Source organism: Phoca vitulina, unplaced genomic scaffold (genome assembly GCF_004348235.1).
Source record: "Phoca vitulina isolate PV1807 unplaced genomic scaffold, GSC_HSeal_1.0 scaffold29, whole genome shotgun sequence".
Taxonomy (NCBI): domain Eukaryota; kingdom Metazoa; phylum Chordata; class Mammalia; order Carnivora; family Phocidae; genus Phoca; species Phoca vitulina.
Window position 1 is genome coordinate 11619840 of NW_022589732.1, and position 21185 is coordinate 11641024.

At 57.0% G+C, this 21185-nt stretch overlaps 1 protein-coding gene across 1 annotated transcript in view; it reads left to right on the forward strand.

Moving 5' to 3' along the window:
- The first annotated feature begins 421 nt into the window (after positions 1-421).
- The window catches only part of ADAMTS14 (ADAM metallopeptidase with thrombospondin type 1 motif 14), a 71260-nt gene continuing 50496 nt past the window's right edge, over positions 422-21185 (forward strand). Inside the window, exons 1-2 of the mRNA XM_032423765.1 lie at positions 422-503; positions 2173-2615. Of these exons, the coding sequence (XP_032279656.1) occupies positions 422-503; positions 2173-2615 (525 nt within the window). The remainder of the gene's footprint in view (positions 504-2172; positions 2616-21185) is intronic.

Genomic DNA, 21185 nt, shown 5'->3' on the forward strand with positions numbered 1-21185 from the left:
ACTCCCCGGCCCCGCGCTCCGCCCCGGCCGCGCGGCGCCCCCCGTCCGACCCGCGCCCGGCCCCGCCCCGCCAGCGTGCACCCCCCCTCCCCCAGGCCCGGCCCGCCCCGCCGCCCCCTTGGCCGGCTCCCGCCGCGTCCCGGAGCGTCACGGCGCGGGCGGACCGACCGGCTCGCGGCAGTTGGCACCGGGGGCGCTGGCGCGTCGGCCGCTCCGCTCTCCCGCCGGCAGCCTCGGACGCGCGGAACCAGCGGTCCAGGCGGTGGCGCGGGCGGGGGGCCGGGAGCGGGCGGGCCGGCGGCGGCGGAGCAGGCGGAGGCCGGCTGGCCCGCGCTCGGCAGTCCGGGGCGCGCTCCAGCCTTGCCGGCAGCCCGGGGCTGGGGGCTCGGGCGCCCTCCGGCCCGCGTCCGCGCGCGGCCACATGGCTCGGCTCCGCGCGCTGCTGTCCTGCCTGCTGCCCCTGCACTGTGCGCTCTGCGCCGCCGCGGGCAGCCGGACCCCAGGTGCGTGCAGGCCGGGCGCGCGGGGGCGCGAGGGGTCCCGGGGGCCCGAGAGTCCGGCTGGCCCCAGGGGGCCCGAGGAGCCGGGCGGCATTGGAGCGAGTGGGAGGCGGTGCGCGCCCTGGGCTTGAGCTCGTTTCTTCCCCTGTGTCCCCGGCGCTGACCCGTGATTGCTCCTCCTTTCTGGCACGAGAGGTGGAGAGAGACCCTGGGAGACGTTTTGGGGGTTTTAGGAATATGGAGTCTCTTCTTAGGGGGCTGTATATTGGTCTTTGTCTCTGTATTTCGCGCTCTCTCGTTTTCATTCTCCCCTCTCTCTCTTACACGCACACGCACACACACATTATTGGTCTGTCTCTGTCCTGTGTGCCTTTCACTTTTAGTAACTTCTCCGTCTCCAACTTGTGTGCACGTGTCTGTCTCATCCTCACAGAATCAGGCTGGCAGGTGGTTGCCCCACACCCCAGGGAGCACCTGGCACTCACACTCCGGCTTGGAAACACACGCCTAGCCCTCTCCTCCGGCATCCTCCGGCTCTGTGCAGACCCCGTCCCTCTCACACACAGACCAGACACCCCGCACCCTCACCTGCTGTGGCTCTGAGCATGACTCTGAGCATGCCTCTGGTCATTTCCAGGCAGACTGCCTGCTTGTGTGTGAGCTCTGTTCATGTACTGAAGTGGGCTCTCTCTAGCAGAAATCTTGGGGGTCTTAATGGGTAAAACCAGAGGAGGGTCAGTACTCCCCCACTGGAACTGCCTTGGGCATGGGGGGTTTTCGGGGGACCTCATTTTCTAGGCTTCATCAGTAGCGTGAAGGGGCCCAGGGAGGCAAGAGATAGAGCCATGCGGAAATGAAAATCCCTCCAAACTCCAGTCCCTGAGTCACCAAGCCTGGAAGCCAGCGAGCTGTCATTCCTGCTGGGCCTGGCTGGGCTGGGGGAGAGCTGTGTGAGGACCTGGCTGCTGGCATGCAGCCTGGAGCATGGGGCCATGACCTCACACTTGATTCAGTCCGAGTGGGCAGGTCACCCCGTCTGTCTCCTTTTATTTTTGAAGATCTATATTTACCGGGCTTGGTGCTGGGCCATGTAGAAATCTCAGCAGCCTCTGTTTACTTTAAAAAGTTTTCTTTCTAAACTTGGAAAAATATAGAACCTGTATTCCCTCCCTCCCCCTCTCCGGCTCCTCCTTTCTCCCTGACACGTGCCCCGGATCCCCTGGGTTTCTAGGTGTGTTTGTTTTGCCAGCTGTGTTCCGAGAGCTTGGCGAGGAGGAGGGCCCTACCCCAGGCTGGTGACTTCAGCCATCCCTCTCTTTGCTCTGGGGGCTTTCGGGGAATCTCAGCCCATTCCTCGGCAGTGCCCAAAGTTGGAAGGCTCGTTGCTAGAGTGGCAGACAGGACTCTGGCATCATTCTTTTCTTCTGTTAAGTTTAACAGGGCCTTGGGGACTACAGGGAGCAAGTTATGTCCACAGAGTTCTTGAACGCCGTTCATCCAAGTGCAGAGATCCTGAGGCTCAGGAAGCCCTGGATGAGTCTCGGATGAACTTGGGCTAAGGGGTCCCTCCGAGGCGACGCTCAGGGTTGCAGAGCCCCTCCCTGCCCCCGTGGGATTGCCCAGACTACTTTGCACAGACTACGTTGATATAACTCCTTGTTTATTCCAGCAGAACTGCGTCTCTCTGGAAAGCTCCGTGACTATGGTGTGACAGTGCCATGCAGCACGGATTTTCGGGGACGCTTCCTCTCCCATGTGCTGTCTGGGCCCGCAGCAGCCTCTGCAGGGAGTGCGGGAGCCGAGGGGGTGCCCCCACCACAGTCACACTCAGGTCGCCTCCGGGCAGCCCGCAGCCTCCTGCGCCGAGATGGAGCCACCCTGCAGCCCGGCCGGGTGGGGCGCCCCTCCCTCTACTTCAATGTCACAGTTTTTGGGGAGGAACTACATTTACGCCTGCGGCCCAACCGTCGGCTGGTGGTGCCCGGAGCCTCGGTGGAGTGGCAGGAGGATTTTCGGGAGCTGTTCCGACAGCCCCTGCGGCGGGAGTGTGTCTACACCGGGGACGTCACGGGCATGCCGGGGGCAGCTGTCGCCATCAGCAACTGCGACGGATTGGTAAGGGACAAGCCTTTCATCAAGCCGATTTTTGGCGCGCCCCTTCCCCCCCCCCCGCCCCCCCCGCAGCTACTGAGCCAGTCTGACATCGTTTTCTTCTTAGCTCCCCCGTGTTTGGGACTCCTGTGGGCCTAGTGTATGGTTTGGGCCAAGTCACGGGCTTCCCTGCTCCAGAGAGCTCTGCACGCCCCACTGGCCACCAGGTTCCCACTCTAGCGGGTGTGCAGGGCCTGGTGGGGATGGTGCCTTGTTCACTCCCTCACCGTCCGTGGACACACTGGGACTCCAGCTTGCCTAACCCAGACATGTGCGGGGGTAAGGAAGGCGGGCTCTGCTGGGATTGAATCCTGGCTGTGCCCCTCACTGGCCTTGAAGCTCAGAGAAGTGACTCACCTTCTCTGCGCTGCTTTCCCTTATGTGTGAAGTGAGGATTTATTCATAATGCACATATTTACTGTGCGCATCCCCTGCGCCCCGCACTGTTCAGGCTCCAGAGATTATGGGAGGGCCAGGGGCGCACATGGTCCTTTGCTCTCACAGAGGTGACGTGGTAGTGGTGATGATGATGGGACCTATCTTACCAGATAGCATGGTCAATGGTCGGCACCTGCCTGGCATGGGGTCAAGGCTCTGGTGGTATTAGCGGCTGTTAGGATTCTTACTGTTATGTCCTTCCTTATCCCCTGCTGTGTTTGGTCCTAAAGTCAGCCTGCTCTTTCCCAGTGCCCTGCTCTGGGAGCTCCCTTTCTCAGGACCTGTTCCCTCCCTCCAAGCTTGGAACGCCCTGCTCGTTGGCTCCCTATGGTGAACCAGAAAGCCACGGGTGGCCCCTGTCTGAGGCTTGACTCGTGCTGGGGTTCAACTCCATCCCCTGTGGGTCAGGTCTTCGTGAGCCTGTGTGGCAGGCCCAGGGACCTGGTGGGCATTCCTTCTGTGACCTCTGTGTTGTCAGGTAGGAGCCGATGTGTCCCAGGAAAGGACTTTCTTGCTCTGCCCTTTCGCTTGAAGTGAGGGATGAGTCAGATCTGGGGAGATGGGAAAGGGGGTCTTTCTTCCCTAGCAGGGCTGGGAGCACTCCTGTCTTCCCATCCTTGTGAGGTGTCTTTCCTGCTGAATGTCACACGACCTTTGTCTGGGCCGGTGCTTCTTGATCTTTTTTTCATTATCACCCCCCCAAAGAGTCTTTCTAGCCATTTTTTTTCTCTGACTGCCCTCCTCCATGAAATTTTAATACCACAGGTACACTGCACATCTGTTTATAAATTGCATGTGTATCTGTGCTTGATATATATATATATATATATATGAAAAGAATACATTTTTTGCCTTCCAGAGAATGAGTTTTTGTCCACATTGGAGGTGGTGGCGCCCCCCTTGAGAGGCATGGTCTAGGCAGTGGTTGGTTTTCAAGGCTGAGCGTATGCTGGAATTACCTGGCCCGCAAGGGTTCTGTGAGGCCGACTTGGAGAAGCCCGGGTTGTGAGGACGGCTGCAGAAGGCTGAGGCCTTGTCCTGACGCCCGGGCGAGACTTAGGGGCCCCCCACCCTGGACCAGCAGGTGTGTGCAGCAGAAGCCTGCTGGCTGGGGCTCTGCTGTGGCTGCAGTTTGGCTCGGAAATCCCAAGGAATGCTTGGAGTCGCCCGGGGACACAGCGTCGGTGCAGAGGGAGAGATGGAAAGTGCTGGAGCAGACCGGTGGCTTGACTGCGTTGCATGGTGAACTCCTACAGCCCTCAGCCGCAGAGCTGCCTGCCATTCCGGGACCGGGCTGTGTCTCCCACTTCTTTTGCTACCTCCGTAAAAGTACCCTGGGGCCCTGACACAGATGTCAGTGGATGATCAACACCATCACTAGGTAACTGTCCACGGTCTTTGCTTGCCACCAGACCACCGCTTTTGCCTTTGGCTGTCTCCCGAGCCAGTCCCCGGCCACAGCCCAGTGCAGAGGTCTCCCCAGGCCAGAGGTTTCCACGTCTCCAGCCCATTCCAGAAAGCTGCCCTGTGTCCCCTGAGAGCAAGGGGCTGTTCGCAGGGACCCAGGTGAGCCACCTTTGGACTCAAAGGCCACAGTGCAGCATCTCTGATAAGATTTAGCTCTATATCTGTATGTGGTCTTTGGATCTTAACCCCATCTTCCTTGGCATCTCATGTCCCGAAGTCATTCCTTCCAAAAAACTATGTATTGACCACTGGCGATGGGCAAGTCCTCAGGGAGATGTAGGAAAATGAAAGGGACATGTAGAATAGTAGCGGCAGGGAGTCCTTCCCGCCGCCCAGGCCCAGCCCGCATTGGGTCTCGCACATTCGTTAACTTCGCTCATCGTGTAGACGAGGAAACGGAGCCGCGGCGGGGAGAGCTGAAACTAATGCAGACAGCTTCTGTTCGCACAGGACCCAATAGTTGGTAAAACCCTTCAGTCGTATGTGGTGTGTATGTAGATGTTGTCATTACCCTGCTTTGCAAAGAGTTCCATCCCTGCCCTCAAGGAACTTGGGTGCCAAGCAGGAGAAACCCCTCTGGTGGTTTCAGAATTCACTTGTTGGTTTGCCGTGGCCCGGTGGGGATGGTACTCAGTCGGTGGGAGTGGTTGTTGTCTTTGGTGCCAGAGAAGGTGACATATGAACGGGGCCTTGAAGGATGAGTAGAAGTTTGCTGGGGTCAGACGGCGGGGAGGGCATTCTGGGCAGAGGGAAGAGCGAGTGAGAGCGCATCACACTGCCAGATGGAACTGGGGAGGGGATCCCAGGAGACACACTGGGAAGGTGGGCCTTGGCCTGACCTTGAGGGAAGGGCAGGATAGGAGAGGGGGCCCAGAGTGGGGATGGGGCAGCCCAGTATCTGGGAGTTGGAGGTACAGGGCTGTGTGACCCTGAGCAGCCCACCTTCCTTCTCTGGGCTCCACTTGCCTCTTGGGTAGATCTCCGAGGCTGGAATGGAAGGGCTCAGAGCCCCTGCCATCTCTGGCATTGGTGCTTTGTGATGCGGGGCAGGCCTTGCCGAAGGGCTTTGAAGCCAGACCTCTCTAAACCTATAGTCGACGCCTCCGTCCCTGGCTGGTCCTAGGATCTGCTCTGTGTGGGACGGGGCTGCACTGCAGGTACAGCGAGGAAAGACACCACCCTGAGCTTGGCCCTCGTGGCCAAGCAAACCTCCAAAGTGTGAGAAGGTCTTGAACAGAGACTCCTTTGTGTGGACAGAATGCAGCCATTTGGATCTTAGCTGCTCTGGGGAGAAGCGCCATGTCTAAACTGGTGGCTTGACCCTCATTTCCAACTGGACCCTGCAGTGGGGGGCAGCAAGCATCACTGCCTTCCCATCTGCTGCCATCCCATAGAGTCACTCAGCCATGGGGCCCTGGGACGGACACTGGGAGGGTTCCGTGCGCTGTGGTTAACTCCTGCTAAGACTCAGGAATGGGGACTTCCTCTCACTTCCCACCTGCTCTTCTGGAGGGCCTGGTGTGGCACAGCGGTGGGGAGGGGGTTCAGGAAGGACCCAGGAAGGAGGAAGCCAGGACCTCTGGCCTGGATGAGTTTGTAAGGTAATGGGGACCCAGACATAAAAGCAGACAAATGACAATCTTGTGTGAGGCAGCAGCAGAAGGACCAATTTTTGGTTAGGGCATCTAGGAAGGCTCCCTGGAGGAGGTGGCATTGGCTCAAGCCTGGTCAAACATTATAAACATCAGAGAAAGTGCTGGGCCTCTGGCCAGTGGAGAGAATGACTGACCCAGGGCAGGCTTGAGAATGTTTGGGGGAAGGGAAGAAGGGCTGTGGGGAGGCCACGTTCTACCTGCAGAGTGTTTCCTCTGGGGCTGGGGGCAGCTGTGAGACCCTAGGGTCCCCAACTGGGAATATACCCAGGCAGCAGCAGCAATCTGATGGACCACTGTCCAGGGCCTTTCTCGGGGAGCCCGGCCAATCAGTGTAGTGGTTGTCCCGACACTCCTGTGACCCCCAGCCTCTGAGGGCTGGTGGGCGGGGAGGGCCTGGGTCATCTCAGGACCCCTCCAGCTGGGGGCCAAGTGCAGAACAGACCCCCTGTTAGTGATTATGGCTCTGAATTCCTGAGAGGAACATGGAGACCTGGGGTCAGGGCCAGTTCTTTGTGGGCCCAGGAGGGATTGTGGGGTACAGGAATGGGATCAGCAGCGTGGGGACCCCACATACCATCTAAAACCCAGACTAAAAGGCCCCCCCCCCCCCACTGCCATCTCTGCCTCTCTGGGTCCCGGGCCTCTCTGCCTGGGCATTGGGGCGATGGGGACTTGGCTGTGCTGTGTGTCCCCCCCCTTTGCCTTCAGTGATGCTGTGAGTCACAGGCCTGGTGTGGAAGGAAGGCACGTGTAGGCTTTGTCACCATCTGGTTCTGTTTTCCACCCTCTGCAGATCATGCATTTTTAATGGGTTACAGAGTAGACCCCTGGCAGGCCGTGGGAGGAGGGGCAGGGGGACTGAGTTCCAGCCCTGCTTCTTATCCCCTGCCTGATGTACAAGTCCCAGCAGCTCTCTGAACCTCAGTCCTTTGTCTTTAGAATGGGATTACAGTGGGGGAGAGGGCAGGTGGGGATGGATGGTGACAAGGGCCGGGGTTTCGTTATGGGGTGATGAGGAAATGTTCTAAAATGGATGGTGGTGGTGATTGCACAGCTCTGTGCGTGTACTAAATACCATTAAACTCTACCCTTTAAATGGGTGAATTGTATGGTATATGAATTACATTTCAATAAAGCTCTTATAAAACGTGGCTGGCCAGCAGAAAGGCCTGAGAGAGGTTTTGTTAGTAATTATGAGGAGACAGTCTAGGGTGGTGGAAAGTGTGGGGTCTCTTTGCTCGGGTCCAGACTAGCTGCGTGACCTTGAGTGAGTTTCTAAATCCCTCTGGGCTTAGATTCCTTATCTTTAAGGAGGGGAGGGGCGTGTGGAGGAGCAATCACCTGTAGGATTGTTCAGAGGATTAAATAAGATAATAAAAAAAGTGCATCTCTGGTATATGGCAGGGTCTTAAAAAGGGAGTTTATTTCAGTGGTTCTTATAGTAATGTTTATTACTTCTCTATAGTAATTGCTACAGTAATCATAGTTACTATGAATAGTGGAAAACAGTGCAGATGGGGTTAGAGTCTGTTGTATTGCAAGAGTATGTAGATTAGCGGTGTTCTCTGGGGCGGGTCTGAGGCCATCTCTGGTCCCCGGGCAGGCCAAGCCCTGCCTTCCCTCTGCTTTGGCAATCTTCTCTGTACCATCAGCCAACTGGCACTTGCTTGACGCGTGGAAGTGTGAGCATCATGACCCATCTGAGATAACCCCACATGCCCTCCCGGAAAGGAATACTGAGAGGCTCAGGGGAGCACTACGTTAACAATTCGTGGGCCCCTGCCCAGAAACCGGCCCTTGACCAGCTCCTGCGAGTGCAGGGATGAAACTCAACCCTGTCTCCCTCTCCAGAAGCCCACAGCTGAAAGAGAAGGCAGATGTGCGCAGTGGACAGAGTGAATCAAGGCAGACTGCATTGAACTTCAGTGTTTTGTGGGGATGCAGGGAAGCAGAATGCCCTCGGTGGGTGGCCTGGAGGTGAACATTGCGAAGGAGAGGTGCTCAGGGAAGGCTTCCGAGGGAGAGGACATTTGGGCCACATTTTAAAGCCACAATAAGAGTTCTCAAAGCCAAGAGGTAGAAACTGTAGGCAGTCTGCAGGGAAGGAAATCCTGTGTCTTCCCAGGATTCAGGAGAGGGTGAGTTATCCCAGCCCTCCGTGGGAGACGGGGAGCGGTGAAAATGTCATTTGGAAAATCTCTGCCTCCCCGTGGAGCTTAGACTTGCCCCTCTGGCCATAGGGAGCCATAGGAGGTTTGTAAGCTATTACATTCGTACTGGGGTGAGATGCTCATACCCATGCCACAGATTAGCCTGTGGCTTACTGGTGTTCCTGTCAGCACCTGTTCTTGCCACAGGGACTGCTCCTTGCTGGCGGGGGGGTGGGGGGGGCGGCGGTAGGCTGACCCGGCAGCTCTGTGGGAAGCCCCTGGCTCTGCCCTGCGGTCCGCCTCTGCCCTGGGGATGTGGAGTGTGAGGCCTAGAGTTCCAGAGGTACCCTCCTCCAGCCACCCAGCTGGTTTGTCTCTGTACATTGTGGCCTGGGGGCCACCTGCCCTCACACAGGTGTGCTGACAACCCCGGGAGGGACAGAGGCGTTCTGGCCTCACCTCCTTGCACCCCCTGCGTCCCCAGCCTGGAGAGTGGCTTCTGCTCTGCAGACCCCCACCCCAGCCGAGCTGATGTGTTCACACCTTGCTCTGCAGGCCCCCACCTTGGCTCAGGCTGTTCACACCTCCCACAGAGCCTTCCCCTTCCCTCGGCTTGATACATCCCCCCATCTCAGCCACCTGGTTCCCAGAAACCGGGGACTGGCTTACATCTTTTCATTTGTCTAAGCGCGGAGCATAGGCTGGGGCTCACGCAGCACGGGAGGCCGAGACTTGAGGTGCCTCCAGGAGCAGGGAGTCACAGGAGAAAGAGAAAGGGCCTGCTATAGTAGGGGAGGTGGGACTGTGCCCTGTTTAAAGGGAGTGCCGGTCTGGCTTTGCAAGGTCTTTGAGTATTTGAAGGAGAAATTAGCAGTGACGATTTTTAAGTGTTCTATTTGGTTACGACGGTGTGTGGGCCCAGCACAGTAGGACAATTAGCTAGAAGCCTCGGATCGCCAGCAGGGCAGTTTGTGAGGGGATCTGCAACCAGATCACCTGGATTGACATCCCAGCTCCAGATTTTACGTGCTGTGTGGCCTTGGACAATTACTGGACCTCTCTGTGCCTCGGTTTCCTCGTCCGTGAAGCGGGGATCATAGTAGAGGTCACTTCATAGAGTTGTCCTGTGTGCAAGGGGCTTATTAGCACAGTACGTGCATTGCTCCAGCTGTTGCTATGGAATGGTGTGAGCTTACGGGTTGAATCTGCTGGGTCTCAAGGGCTGGGTGATGGGAAAGAAGAGGAAGTCAAGAGCATCTCATTAGTCTGCTTGACAACCCCCCCTCCACCAGAGAGGTCCCTGGGCTTTCAGCTGGGCAGCCAGAGTCCATCCCCGTCCTGACCCCACCAGGCCTTTTAGTTTTTCTCAGGCTGCACCCTGCTCCCTGCATAGTTTGCATTCTCACCAGAACAGTCTCGCTGGGTTCGCAAAGGGTGGGGTCTGAGCTTAGTCACCTGTGTGTCCTTCGGACCCTGGCATAGGGCCTGCCTCGGGGTGGGCTTTCGGTGGCTGCTGGGTGAGCTGACCTGGTGAGGGAAGGTGGGGGATTTGCTTCCAAGGTGGCATAAAGCTTACGTTTGCATCTCCTCAGCCGTGGCAGACGTGCCGGTCCGCCGTGGCATGCTGTCCCCCAAGTCCGCGTGCCCAGCGTGTGGTCCTCGCAGCCGTGACCCGGGGGCCTGAGTGGGTGTGTGAGCTGAGGCCTGTCTGCCTCCCTGCTCTCTGCGGCCCCCTCCTCTTTGGTCTCCAGAGCTCACGCCCCGTCCGAGGGTACCACGGAGGGTACCGTGCCTACTCTTCTGGGGAAAACCCTGGGTCTGCTCTTTAGAATTGATGTTTGTGGAGTGAAAACAGGAAATTGTCTCTTTGGAGGGAGAGGGAACGCCTCACCAGGCTGACTGCGGGTCTCCAGCTGGGAAGTGGCCCTTCCTGGGTGCGGGCCATGAGGGCCTGGGGGCCGCGGGGGCGGAGGCAGTGGTCAGCATGGGGGTGCCTGGACCTCAGCCACATCCCAGGAGGCGGGCAGCCCGGGTGTTGCTGGGGGGAAACTGAGGGGAATACCTCGTGGGGAAACCGTGGGGAAACCGAGGGGCTGGACCAGTTACCCACAGCTGTGTGACACACTGGCCTAAAACGGATCTGCTTACTGTGACCGCACGTTCTTCCTCACCACTGTAGGTTGGCCGGGCACTTCCTCTGCTGCTTGCTCCCGGGCTCCCGTGGCTGCACGCAGCTGGAGGGTGGGCCGGCCTGGCAGGCCCAAGTGGGCCTCATTCCCACATCCGGCGTCAGCGCTGGTCAGGCAGCCCCGCTCTCTCCGTCCGGTGGGCAGGACAGGCCTCTTGCACGGCTGTGTCAGGGGACGCTCCAGGAGAGTGTGGGCAGAAGCGGCAGGACCTCTTCAGGCCTAGTCTGGCAAGTTGCCTGACGTTGCTTCGGTGCATTCTGTGGGTCAAAGTGAGCCACCAGGCCAGACTAGATTTTCCGAGAGCAGGGGAATGGATGCCACCTCTGGAGGGCAGGGGACGGCGGAGTCTCCCTGCAAAGAGGCGTGTGGACAGGGCCAGGAGGACTGCAGCCAGCTTTGCAGGCGTTCTCCCACATGACTCCGGGCAAGTCACTTGACCCCTCTGAGCCTCAGTTTCCACATCTGTAGAGTGGGGGTCCTGCCTTGTAGTTTTATTCATTAGAAACCCAGCGTGCTGCCACAGTGCCCGGAGCAATAAATAGTAGCTTTATCATGGTCACTGATCTCTTGGAATAAATATGGAATCTGAGGCAGGATCCACAGTAGGTTTGTTTCCAGACCTCTGGTCACCTGTTCCGGTGCTCTTCTTGCTTCCCAGAAGGCCCTGTCCCATCAGGGCCTCTCTCTGTCTGAGCGGACGTGCAGGGTCTGGGTCCTGGGTAGTTTTCTGGTCCTCAAGGTGGTCTGGTCTTGCAGAGTTTCACCTCCCTAGTTTCCCCACGGCTGGGCCGTGCTGTCTGCCCAGGATTAATAACTTACTTATGATATGGAATAAAAGCCAGACATCAGGGCGCCTGGGTGGCTCAGTTGGTTAAGCGACTGCCTTCGGCTCAGGTCATGATCCTGGAGTCTTGGGATCGAGTCCCGCATCGGGCTCCCTGCTCGGCAGGGAGTCTGCTTCTCCCTCTGACCCTCCTCCCTCTCATGCTCTCTGTCTCTCATTCTCTCTCTCTCAAATAAATAAATAAAATCTTTAAAAAAAAAAAAAAAAAAAAAAAAAGCCAGACATCACCTCACTGCTGCTCCTTCTGAGCAGAGCCAGTGAGGGCTGGTCTGGGGGCTGGTTTTATTTTCCTGCCCTGGCATCCTCAGGCTGGCTGGAGGGAGGGCGGCCTCTGGGCCGCTGAGTGTGGTGGGGGCCGTGCTTGCCTTCCCTCTGTCTCCCATACTCAGAGGGGCAGAGGCCCGGGGGCGGGGGCCTTTTGGAGGGTACCCAGGGCATTTGTGCCGTGGGACGTTTCCAAGCCATCTGCCAGGGCTGGCATTCCATTTTCAGCAGGTAGGCCTTGCCCTGCCTTCAGAGCCTGAGAAACAACAGCGATGACTTGGACAACAGTAACAGTAATCTTTGCAGGCTGCCTCAGCTCTGGCAGCCGAGCTTCCTGTTAGCACAAATAATCCTTGTGTTATGAAAACCTCCAGTGATGAGTTCAGCTCAGCGTCATTTGCCCAGATGACCCTGACTTTGGCCTGAGTGCAGACAGCTGTGTCCGGAGGAGGCTTTCAGGGCCTCTTGGTCCCCTCTTAAGTTTTCCAGACGAGGAAAGCTGAGGCTCAGGGAGGGGAAGAGACTCACCCAGGGTCACAGAGCAACTGTCAGGACCCCTGACTCCCCGTCCAGTGCTCCCCTACGATCCCACTCAGCCTCTCCCGAGTCAGTGGACAAGGACCGAGTAAATGTTGACAGTGACTCAGGTCGTAAGCCCTGTGCCGGCCAGAGATGCAGCAGCCATGGCAACGGCTTCAGAGCCTAAATGCTGAAGCGATCGGCCCGGCGGTTGCCTGCTGGGACATGTCCTGGCAAGTCCTCGGGCCTGGATCCCACTGCGAGGGCAGGATGCTCAACTTCTGCATGTCCTTGTTTCCCTGAAAACTGGGAAGCCGACTAAGAAAACACCGTGTCAGCTGCCCAGTTAGGATCTGAAGGTGGAACAAAACCTTCTGGTGTTTCTCGGCCCTAAGTCAGCATTGCCACTGGTTTATCCATTTTCAAAATTCGGGAGGGCAGTGGGTTGCTGTTTTGCCCACATTACTTGTCAGAGGGTTATCAGACACCCTGCAGTCTCCTTTTCTTCTGCTTTCCCTAACACGGCCAAGGGGCGGGTAGAACAGGCCCCTTTCAGAGAAATGTTTGAAGGTGGAAGCGTTTGTCCAGACACAGTTGGTCTGAATGCAAACCCTGTTCCCAGTGGGTTGCCTGAAGCCTTTTGTCAGCCTTTGCTTTTAAGCCAACCAAATATTTATACCTCTGATCTGTCCAGAAAATGCCCTTACCCCCCAGCCCCCCCGCCCCACAGCAGAGGTTCATTTCCGCCCCTAGAGGCTGGCAGGAGCCCACACTCTGAACGAGCTCCTCCAGCCCAAAGAGGCCTTGTGTTCTGTAGCCTGACAGGCCGCCGGCCTGGGTGTGTTGAGTGCTTGGTGCTTTGTCACCTCATAATTCATTGTCCCTAGGTGGGGAGGCTCTAGGTAAAACATGCTGTCCCCTCAGCCGTGGCCACATTGTCTGGGGGAGCAGATCTCTCATGAAGGGCCATAATGCCCAAGGGAGTTCGTTAAGGAGGCTTGGCCCCAACGATGCTTATTGAAGGGGGTTTTGTTCCAAAGTTGGCCCCCTGGTGTGGCTCAGTACTCGTGCTCCTGAAGCTCACATTTCAAAGAGGAATAGACAGGAATATCCCCTGGATGGGGACAGAGCACAGCCACAAGCCACTGAGGGCACGGAGGAGGGAGCAATGATGGGGTGACATCTGAGCTCAGCTGGAGGGGCATTCCTGGCAGAGCTCACGGCAGCCACGAAGGTGCGGAGGGCTGCGTGAACACATGTGGTTCCAGGTGTGGAACAGGGCCCATGCGGCTGCAGTGGGGGAAGGGGGGTGGATTTTTAGTGTAAATAATTCCAAAAGGGAAACAAACAGGGCTTGACAGGAAAAACAAGTCAGGGGGTGGTCCAGACACCACGCTCTCTGGGGTGACGGTTGTGGCCTCCCTAACCAATCTCCCTGCCTCTATCCATGCCCCTGTCATCCATCACCAGGGGCAGCCAGGGCAGTCTTGTTCATTCCCTGCCCTTCCGTGATGCTCATGTGGGGGGAGCCAAGCAGGCTGGGGCTGTGGTCCCTCCTCCCTGTCCTCCTGGGACCTCCTCTGCCCCTTCCCTTAGTGCTCCCCTGACTGCCCTCCTTCGGAGCCGTCCTCCCCAGATGCTGTCCCCTCATCTCCCTCAGGCTTTTGCTCAAATGTCACCTTCTGAGTAACCTCTTCCCTGACTCCATTCTTTAAAATTTCAGATCCCACTTCTCTCCTCTGCTTAAGTTTTCCCCACGGCTCCTTCCATTTGGTATGCCATGGTTTTACTTATTGATTGCCTGTCTCACCGCTCCGTAGAACGCTGGCTCAAGGTGAGGAGGGGTTTGTGGCTGTGTCCCCAGCACCTAGAACGGGGCCTGCTCAGTACGTAGCCCATGAATGAGTGAATGACTAGAGGAACCGTAGCAGACAGAGCTTTAGGAGAAGCACAATTGCAGAGGTGTATGGACTCGAGTACCTGCTGAGTGGCCCAAGCCACTGGGATGTGAGCATTTGCGTTGCTAGTTAATTGACAGGGTTTAGCACAGACAAGGTTTGGTGACGTGTCAGAGTTCTGAGAAATCTGGAAAACATGCTCATGGTGCCAAGCCCAGGTCAGGAGTAAGGACAGCAACCTGCCCCAGCTAATCTGGATTCCTCTCCACTGAGGGCAGTGATGCCCAGAGCGCATGTGTGGTCAGGGGCCCCTCGTGGGCTGGCGCTGGGCCCTGCACGGGAATCCCAGTGACTAGGCCCACTCCTCCTTCCATCCCCCCATGCTTATCCGCCTTGCATAGGGAACCTTCCCTGCCACCACCACATCCCTCGTTTATCACTCGCTGCGGACCTGCTGTATGTCAGACTTGGTGGTAAACATTTTACATGCATGACCTCATGTGGGGGAAGCATGGCTTAAAACCAAGTCGGCACCCCTCTGGGCCAGGGTGATGTCAGATGGATGAGAGGGGAGGTCTGGCTGGGACAAGTGACCTGCGGGGGGGCTGGCCCTCAGTTCTGGGCGGGACTGGCCCACCTCTTCCCGGAGTCACCCCATGGTCAGCTGCCTTGCTTCTGAGCTGTGGGGCTCTGACTGCAGGGCCACGGTGCAGGGAGCCCCTCCTCAGCTCAGGGCCTGGCAGCCATACTGCCTCCTGGCATTTGAAAGCTGCTTCCTGTCTCCTTGTCCCGAAGCTACTGCTACCGCCAAGACTCAGGGCCAAGCAGGGGGCCAAGTAGTGCTCCCAGCCCGAGCTTGGCGGGCCATGGTGGTGATAGAGGGGGACACTTCAGAGCCACGTGGCTCCTGGGCACAGGGAATGGAAAGTGGGGGTGGCTGCTAGCCTGGCAAGCTCTGCCCTGAACTCTGGCTGGGCTCCAGGGTGGGGGTTTGCTGCAGAAGGGGAGTCTCTGAGCACCTGTAGGTGTGAGGCCCTGCCCTGCCCTGGGCTGGGACCTCTACTGCTGGGGGGCGGGGTCATGAAAAGTGAGCACCCTTCCTTTAAAAATATTTACCAAGCTTTTGAAGACCTAAGCAACTGCTCTCCACGGTGCCAGAGGACAGAATCAATCATCCCCTTCATCATCATCATAGAGGCACCGCTACTATTTGTTCTCACCCTCCGCACCGTGGACTGCCCAGCTTGGGTGGCCATGACATCACTGACTTGCCACCGGCCACCCAGCAGATCACAGCCCCTCCCCGACTCACCCAGCTCAGGGCAGTGTTGGTGAATTATCCTTCATTCCCAGTGGAGTCACCCCTGGAGGGAAGGAGGTGGTTAGGTTCTCAGACGGTGCCTAAGGCACAAGTAGATGCGGTGTGGACCGTCCTTGGTTAGGCCCCGCCCAGGGACAGGCTCTCGACATAAGAGGTGTGCAGAAATGCAGCCTGCCCAGCACCCTCCCCCCTCGTTCAGGGCCCGTTCTCATTGTCCTCTCCTTCCCTCTCTGTCTTGCCCATTTCCTGCATTACGACAAACAGATTCTGGTCGAACGACCGCAGCTGATACTACTCTGTGGAACTCCGATGACCCTTCAACATTCCATTGTCGAGAAGCTTCCGGAGTCTAGATCAGTGGTTTCCAGCCCTGGCGGCACAGGAGAATCATCTGGGTGGCTCAGAGAACCTCTTGATGCCCGGGCTGCACCTGCTGAGATTTGATCCGTTGGTCTGGGGTGTGGGCTTGGCGCCAGTAATTCTGCAAATGCCCCTGGCGATCTGAATGGGCATCTGGCGGTGACACCCACTGCTGTGGCCTCCTGGAAAAGTCTACTGTTTGATGGAAAAGTTGGGGTCAGTTCGGGGGTGCCGGGAGAGCCAGGCCAGAGAAGGACGGAACGGAAGAGCCTGCCGCCCTGCCGTGGGCTGTGCCTCGGGAAGGGCCTTTGTGCGTCATGACTTCAGTCCATCCTGCCAGTAACCCTTTGGTTTCACATGGGGACTCTGAGGCTTGGGGAGGGCCTGCTCCTAGGTGCAGCCTCTACGCCACTTGCTGGGAAGTTGGGGGACAGAAAAGGAGGGCTTCATGGGGTTGGCTTCCTTTTTTTAACCTTTGTTTAAAACGCCTCTTAAAATAATGATGCCTCGCTCATTGCAGTAGGCGGGCATTCTGTGCAGAATCGACTTTCCTTTTCAGATGGGCAATCGTAGGAAAGTCAGAAAACACCTCAAAGTTTAAAGAGAAGGAAGTTGCTACAGTTTCGCCCCCCCAGAGCTCCCTAGCAGCTGGGTGCGTTCCCACCAACCTTTGGTGTGTCCCTTGTCATCTTTAAAATTACCCTGACCCGGTGCAGCCTCTTCTTCTTGGCAAGCACTTTCTCCCTTAAGGATCCTCAACCCATGGTATCTTTTCCCTCAGGGATCTCTTCCCGTGTACGGGCAGGGATCTGAGCGAGGCAAAGCCAGGTCTCGGTGGAACCAGGAGTTAGAGGCTCACCACCCTGGGGTTCTAGGATGCTGCTCCCAGCACTGAAGCCACAGGCTCCCTTCCTGAGCCACGGGGACTCCCAGGCACACCGTGAACAAGGGTGATGGTAATCCTGGCAGCAAATGGGAACACTGGCACCGTCCTCGCTGTGTGCCTGGACCATTCTAGCCGCTCTGTGCACATTCCTCAGAGCAGGCCCAAGGATCGGTGCCAGTATAATCCGGAGACACAGGGATGTCGGAGTAACTTGTCCAGGACGACACGGTGCGAGCGTGACAGCACCCAGGGATGCTGGCTCGCGGCTCGCTATTTACCCACCATACCTACCACGGCGCTTCTCCCCCGAGAGGGATTCGTGCTGCAGATGCACTGGGAAGCCTTTCACCCAGCACCTCCCAGGGTGTGGGGCCTGCAGAGGTCATGGCCCTGGGAAGGGGGCGGGCAGCCGTCGTCCCAGATAACTAACTACCTCCAGCTGGTGGGGGCGGTCGGGGCTTCTTCCGAGACTCCGGCCTGTTCTGGGAGTTCTCCTTCGGCCCGTGTGGGGCGGGCAGGGCAGGGCAGGGCACGCCAGCTGAGGACGAGCCGGGCAGCTCTCCGCAGCCTCCGGGGCTCCTTCCTCCCGCCTGTCCCCGGAGCGGCTGCTCGGGAAGAATCGGCTTTCAGGCTTGCCTTGGCGGGGGCCCAGGCCTTGGCGGCGCAACGTGCCGCCGAGCTCCCGCGGCCTGGGGCTTCCACAGCAGGTTCGAATTACACGGCATCGCAGCGTCCGCGGGCCTTCGTCCCAGCCGTGCTGACTCACGCTTCCGCGGTCACGGGCGGCCCGCGCGGCTCGTGCACGAGTGCCATCTGAGCGCGCGCGTGTTGTCTCCGTGCCTACGTGTCTGCTGTCGGCCGGCACGCGTGCGGGCGCCGTCACGTCGTGTGGCCTCGCCGTGCCCGCGTGGCCCTGTTTGCACGCATGTGGGTCATCTCTCATTTCCGTACGTGTGTGTCATGCTTTTTTTTTAAACAGCTTTATTGAGATACAGTTCACGTAGCACGCAGTTCACCTAATTTAGTGTGCAGTGTGGTGAATTTTTGTGATATGCGTAGAGTTGGGTAATTATCACCACATTCAATTTGAGGATATTTTCACTATCTCAGAAAGAAGCCCTGTGCCCTTTTGTGCACCGCCCCCCCCCCCGGCCCCCCCAATCCATTACCCCAGCCCTTGGCAACCACTCATCTTTCTGTGTCTATAGACTTCTCTATTCTGGATATTTCCTATGGATGGGATTGTATCCTATATGGCCTTTTGTGACTGGCTTCTTTCACTTGGCAGGATGTTTTTGAGATTCATGTGTGTTTTAGCATGCATCAGTTCTTCGTTTTGGTTTTTTTTATTCCTCCATTCATTTGTTGGTGGGCATTTGGGTGGTTTCTCCTTCTTGGTCACCGGGAGTAGGGCTGCAGTGAGCGTCCGTGTGCAAGTTTTTGTGTGGACATTGGTCGTCATTTCTCTGGGGCGTGTACCAAGAAGTGGAATTGTGGGGTCCTATGGTCACCGTTTAGTATTTTGTGGAGCTGCTAGACTGTTGTCCAGAGTGGCTGCATCACTTTACCTTGCCTCTGGCCGTGTCCAGTGTGGAGGGGGGCAGAGACTCTGGCAGTAGCCTGCAAGGGCTGAGGTGGGGTAGTTTCCCAGATGGGGGATCCCTGAGGGCATGAGCGTGCCAGCAAGAATGATTGAAGAGAGGGTGAGCGTGGTGATGCCAGAAGGAAGGGCACTAATTACAGGAGCTGAGTTCTGGAGGGGGAGAGGGAGGGGAGCGGGAGGTGAGGACGGGCACAGCGGGGGGAGTTCATAGGATGGTGGCAGGGCAGGGGAGAGCCTGCCTGATGGCGCCTGTTTTCTCCTTGAAAACAAGAGAGGAGGAGGCGGGGACAGTGTTAGGAGTCTCAGCCATCGGGAGAGCTGGGATGCAGACGTAACAGGGAGATGCAGCAGAATCACCAGCCAGCATCGTGCTCACATGAGAGTTGGGGCCGCTGATTCCAAGTGAGACCAGCTCTGCATTGGTATGCAGACCTGGAGAGGGTGACTGGGTGGGTTGAACCAGGGCGGAGGCTTTTCTGGGACAGTGGGAAGGAGGGAAAGGCAGGGACAGAGCTGTGGGTATTCACAGAATTCTTATGCATCTAGACTGAGAAGTCCAAGTTGGTAGGAAGGGAGGTGAGGACTTGGTGGGGGTGGGTGGTGGTGGTGGTGGGGTATGGACAGTGATGAAGCAGTGAGGTCACGCACTGGCAGTCTTGATGACGCTTGGTAACAGCTGGAGCCAGAGTGTGGCGGTTGGGTGAGCAGAACGGTGGTGGGAGGGAAGCGGACACCTGCAGTGGGGGTCTCTGAGTTCCAGCCAGAGACGCCGTCTAGGCCAGGGCTAGAAGCAGGTGGCTGGGCTGGGGGTGGACCCGAGGGAAGCCATTTCAGGTTCTCTTGCCAATCCCAGTTGTATGCATCACCCCAGCCTCCCCTTGCTCGGCTTTCTTTCATTTCCTACAGTGGAACGGTTTTAAGCTGGATTTGCTGGAAGCCTAGAACCTGAGACAGCACAGGTGGCAGTAAAACCTTGGTAATGGAATTTCCAGAACAAGTTTGGGCCCAAGAATGTGCTCTCCTTGGGAGGTGGCGGGATGGTTGGTTGGGTTGGAGGCCTGCTCTACTTCTTTTTCCTCTGGGGAGGCCCCACATAAGCTCATCTTGGAAGGAGAAGAAGGAGGGGACCTGGCTTACCCTTCACCTGGCTTCACTGGAGCTGCCATCTTGAAATAGGTCCTCCTGGGCATTCTGCAAAGGTTAATGAATCTGAGGGCACAGCAAGGGGCCTCTGGATTACGCTTTGCTAGAAGGAGGGCGTGTGGCTGTTCTCTCAGCACTCAGCCACCCACCTGTGCCTGGACCCCAGGCTCTGTCCCTGCTCTCTGTCTCTGCACTTGACCTCGCACAGACGGAGTCCTTTCCTGTCTCAGCCCAGACTTCGGCACCCCCACGGACACATATTTCAGTCTTTGGGGGTATCTTCCAGGAGAAGTGTTGGCTTATTCTACCCTTGCCTCACAGTTTATGTGCAAGTATGTGCAACTTCAGAATAAACACATTTAAATATACACATGTACACATACATACTAATTCTAAAATAACGTGGCTTCAGTTATCTGCTAAGATATGAGGGACCTCATCCTGATGGCAGACAGCTACCAGTGATCTGCTGAACTTGCTCAATTATGACCTACGGCAGGAGACAAGGATAAGTCAGTGCCTACCTCCCCCATCACCACATGGCCCCGTCTCCTTCAGGCGCCCCGGACTTACCCTCTGGACCTGGGGGCTTTTCCTGCAGGGAAGCTGGGCTGAAAAATCTGGGATAGTATGGCCTGGAGGCCTCTGGATGAAGACACGGCAGAAGGCATTACCTTTGCAACTGACATGATGTCACCGGCCATATTGGAGATGTCAAACAGGTCCCCCTCAGCCACTCATCTCCCAGGAAAGGCCCCTCAGTAGCAGCCGTAGGAAAGGGGTCCGGAGCCAGGCTGCTGGTGGCCAGGCCTGCGCCTTGGACAGAGTCCATTTGGAGAAATGGCCTGAGGACCTGCACAGTATGTGGCTCAACTGGATATAAGGAGCTGTTTGCTGTTGTTTGTGTTGCACGAAGAACCTTTCTAATATCTATCTCCACTGAGTTGCTGTTTCCACGAGAAGAAGGTCCGGGGGAAAGCAGATAGGGCCAACATTTATTTTCCAGGAACTTATGTTCTGCCTTTTCTTGATGTCTTATACAGAAATTTGATTTGATTTGAGTTCTTTAAAATTAGCCACCACTTTTCAGAAATATAAACATCTCATAAATTGAGAGACGGGAGTAATTTGGCAGGGAGGCAGAGAGCCAGAACGTTCCCGTTGCCAGTCTGTCTGCCCCAGGTGGTGCCTGGTTTCCTGGCAGGGCAGAGCTGGAGATAGTCCGCCAACCCTCTCACGGTGCAGATGGGGAATCCGAGGGCCATGGGGGAGGGACCTGCCCAGTCTACCTCCTGATCTGGTGGCTGACCTTGCCCACCCATCCCCTCTCCAGGAGGAGGGCCTCAGAGGCTGAGGGGACACCCCAGCCTGGACAAGAACTGCCTATCAAGGCCAGACGCAATGCCCAAAATGGACCAGGAACATTGCTGGCAAGTTCTGTCCTTGACCCCCAGTGGGATCAAGGGGGAATCCACAGTCACAAAGAGGTTTGAAACTGATTTCCCACGTTGTATATTACAGGGCTTGGGTCTTTGCCCTCCCCAGTTAACCAGGATAGGGAAATAGGGGTTTGCTAACTCTTCCCTGGGGAGAGGCCTGTGCTGTCACTTACTTGCTGGGTGACTGGGCAAGTTTCTTAACCATTCGGAGCCTGTTTCCTTATCTGTGAAATGGGTCTAGTATTTGCATTTATCTTATAAGGCTGTTGTAAAGATGAAATAATATATGTAAATATAAGTGGCAGATAGCGTTGTTACTAGCAGTGATAAGAGGACTGTTCACAAAGAGGAGAGTTGT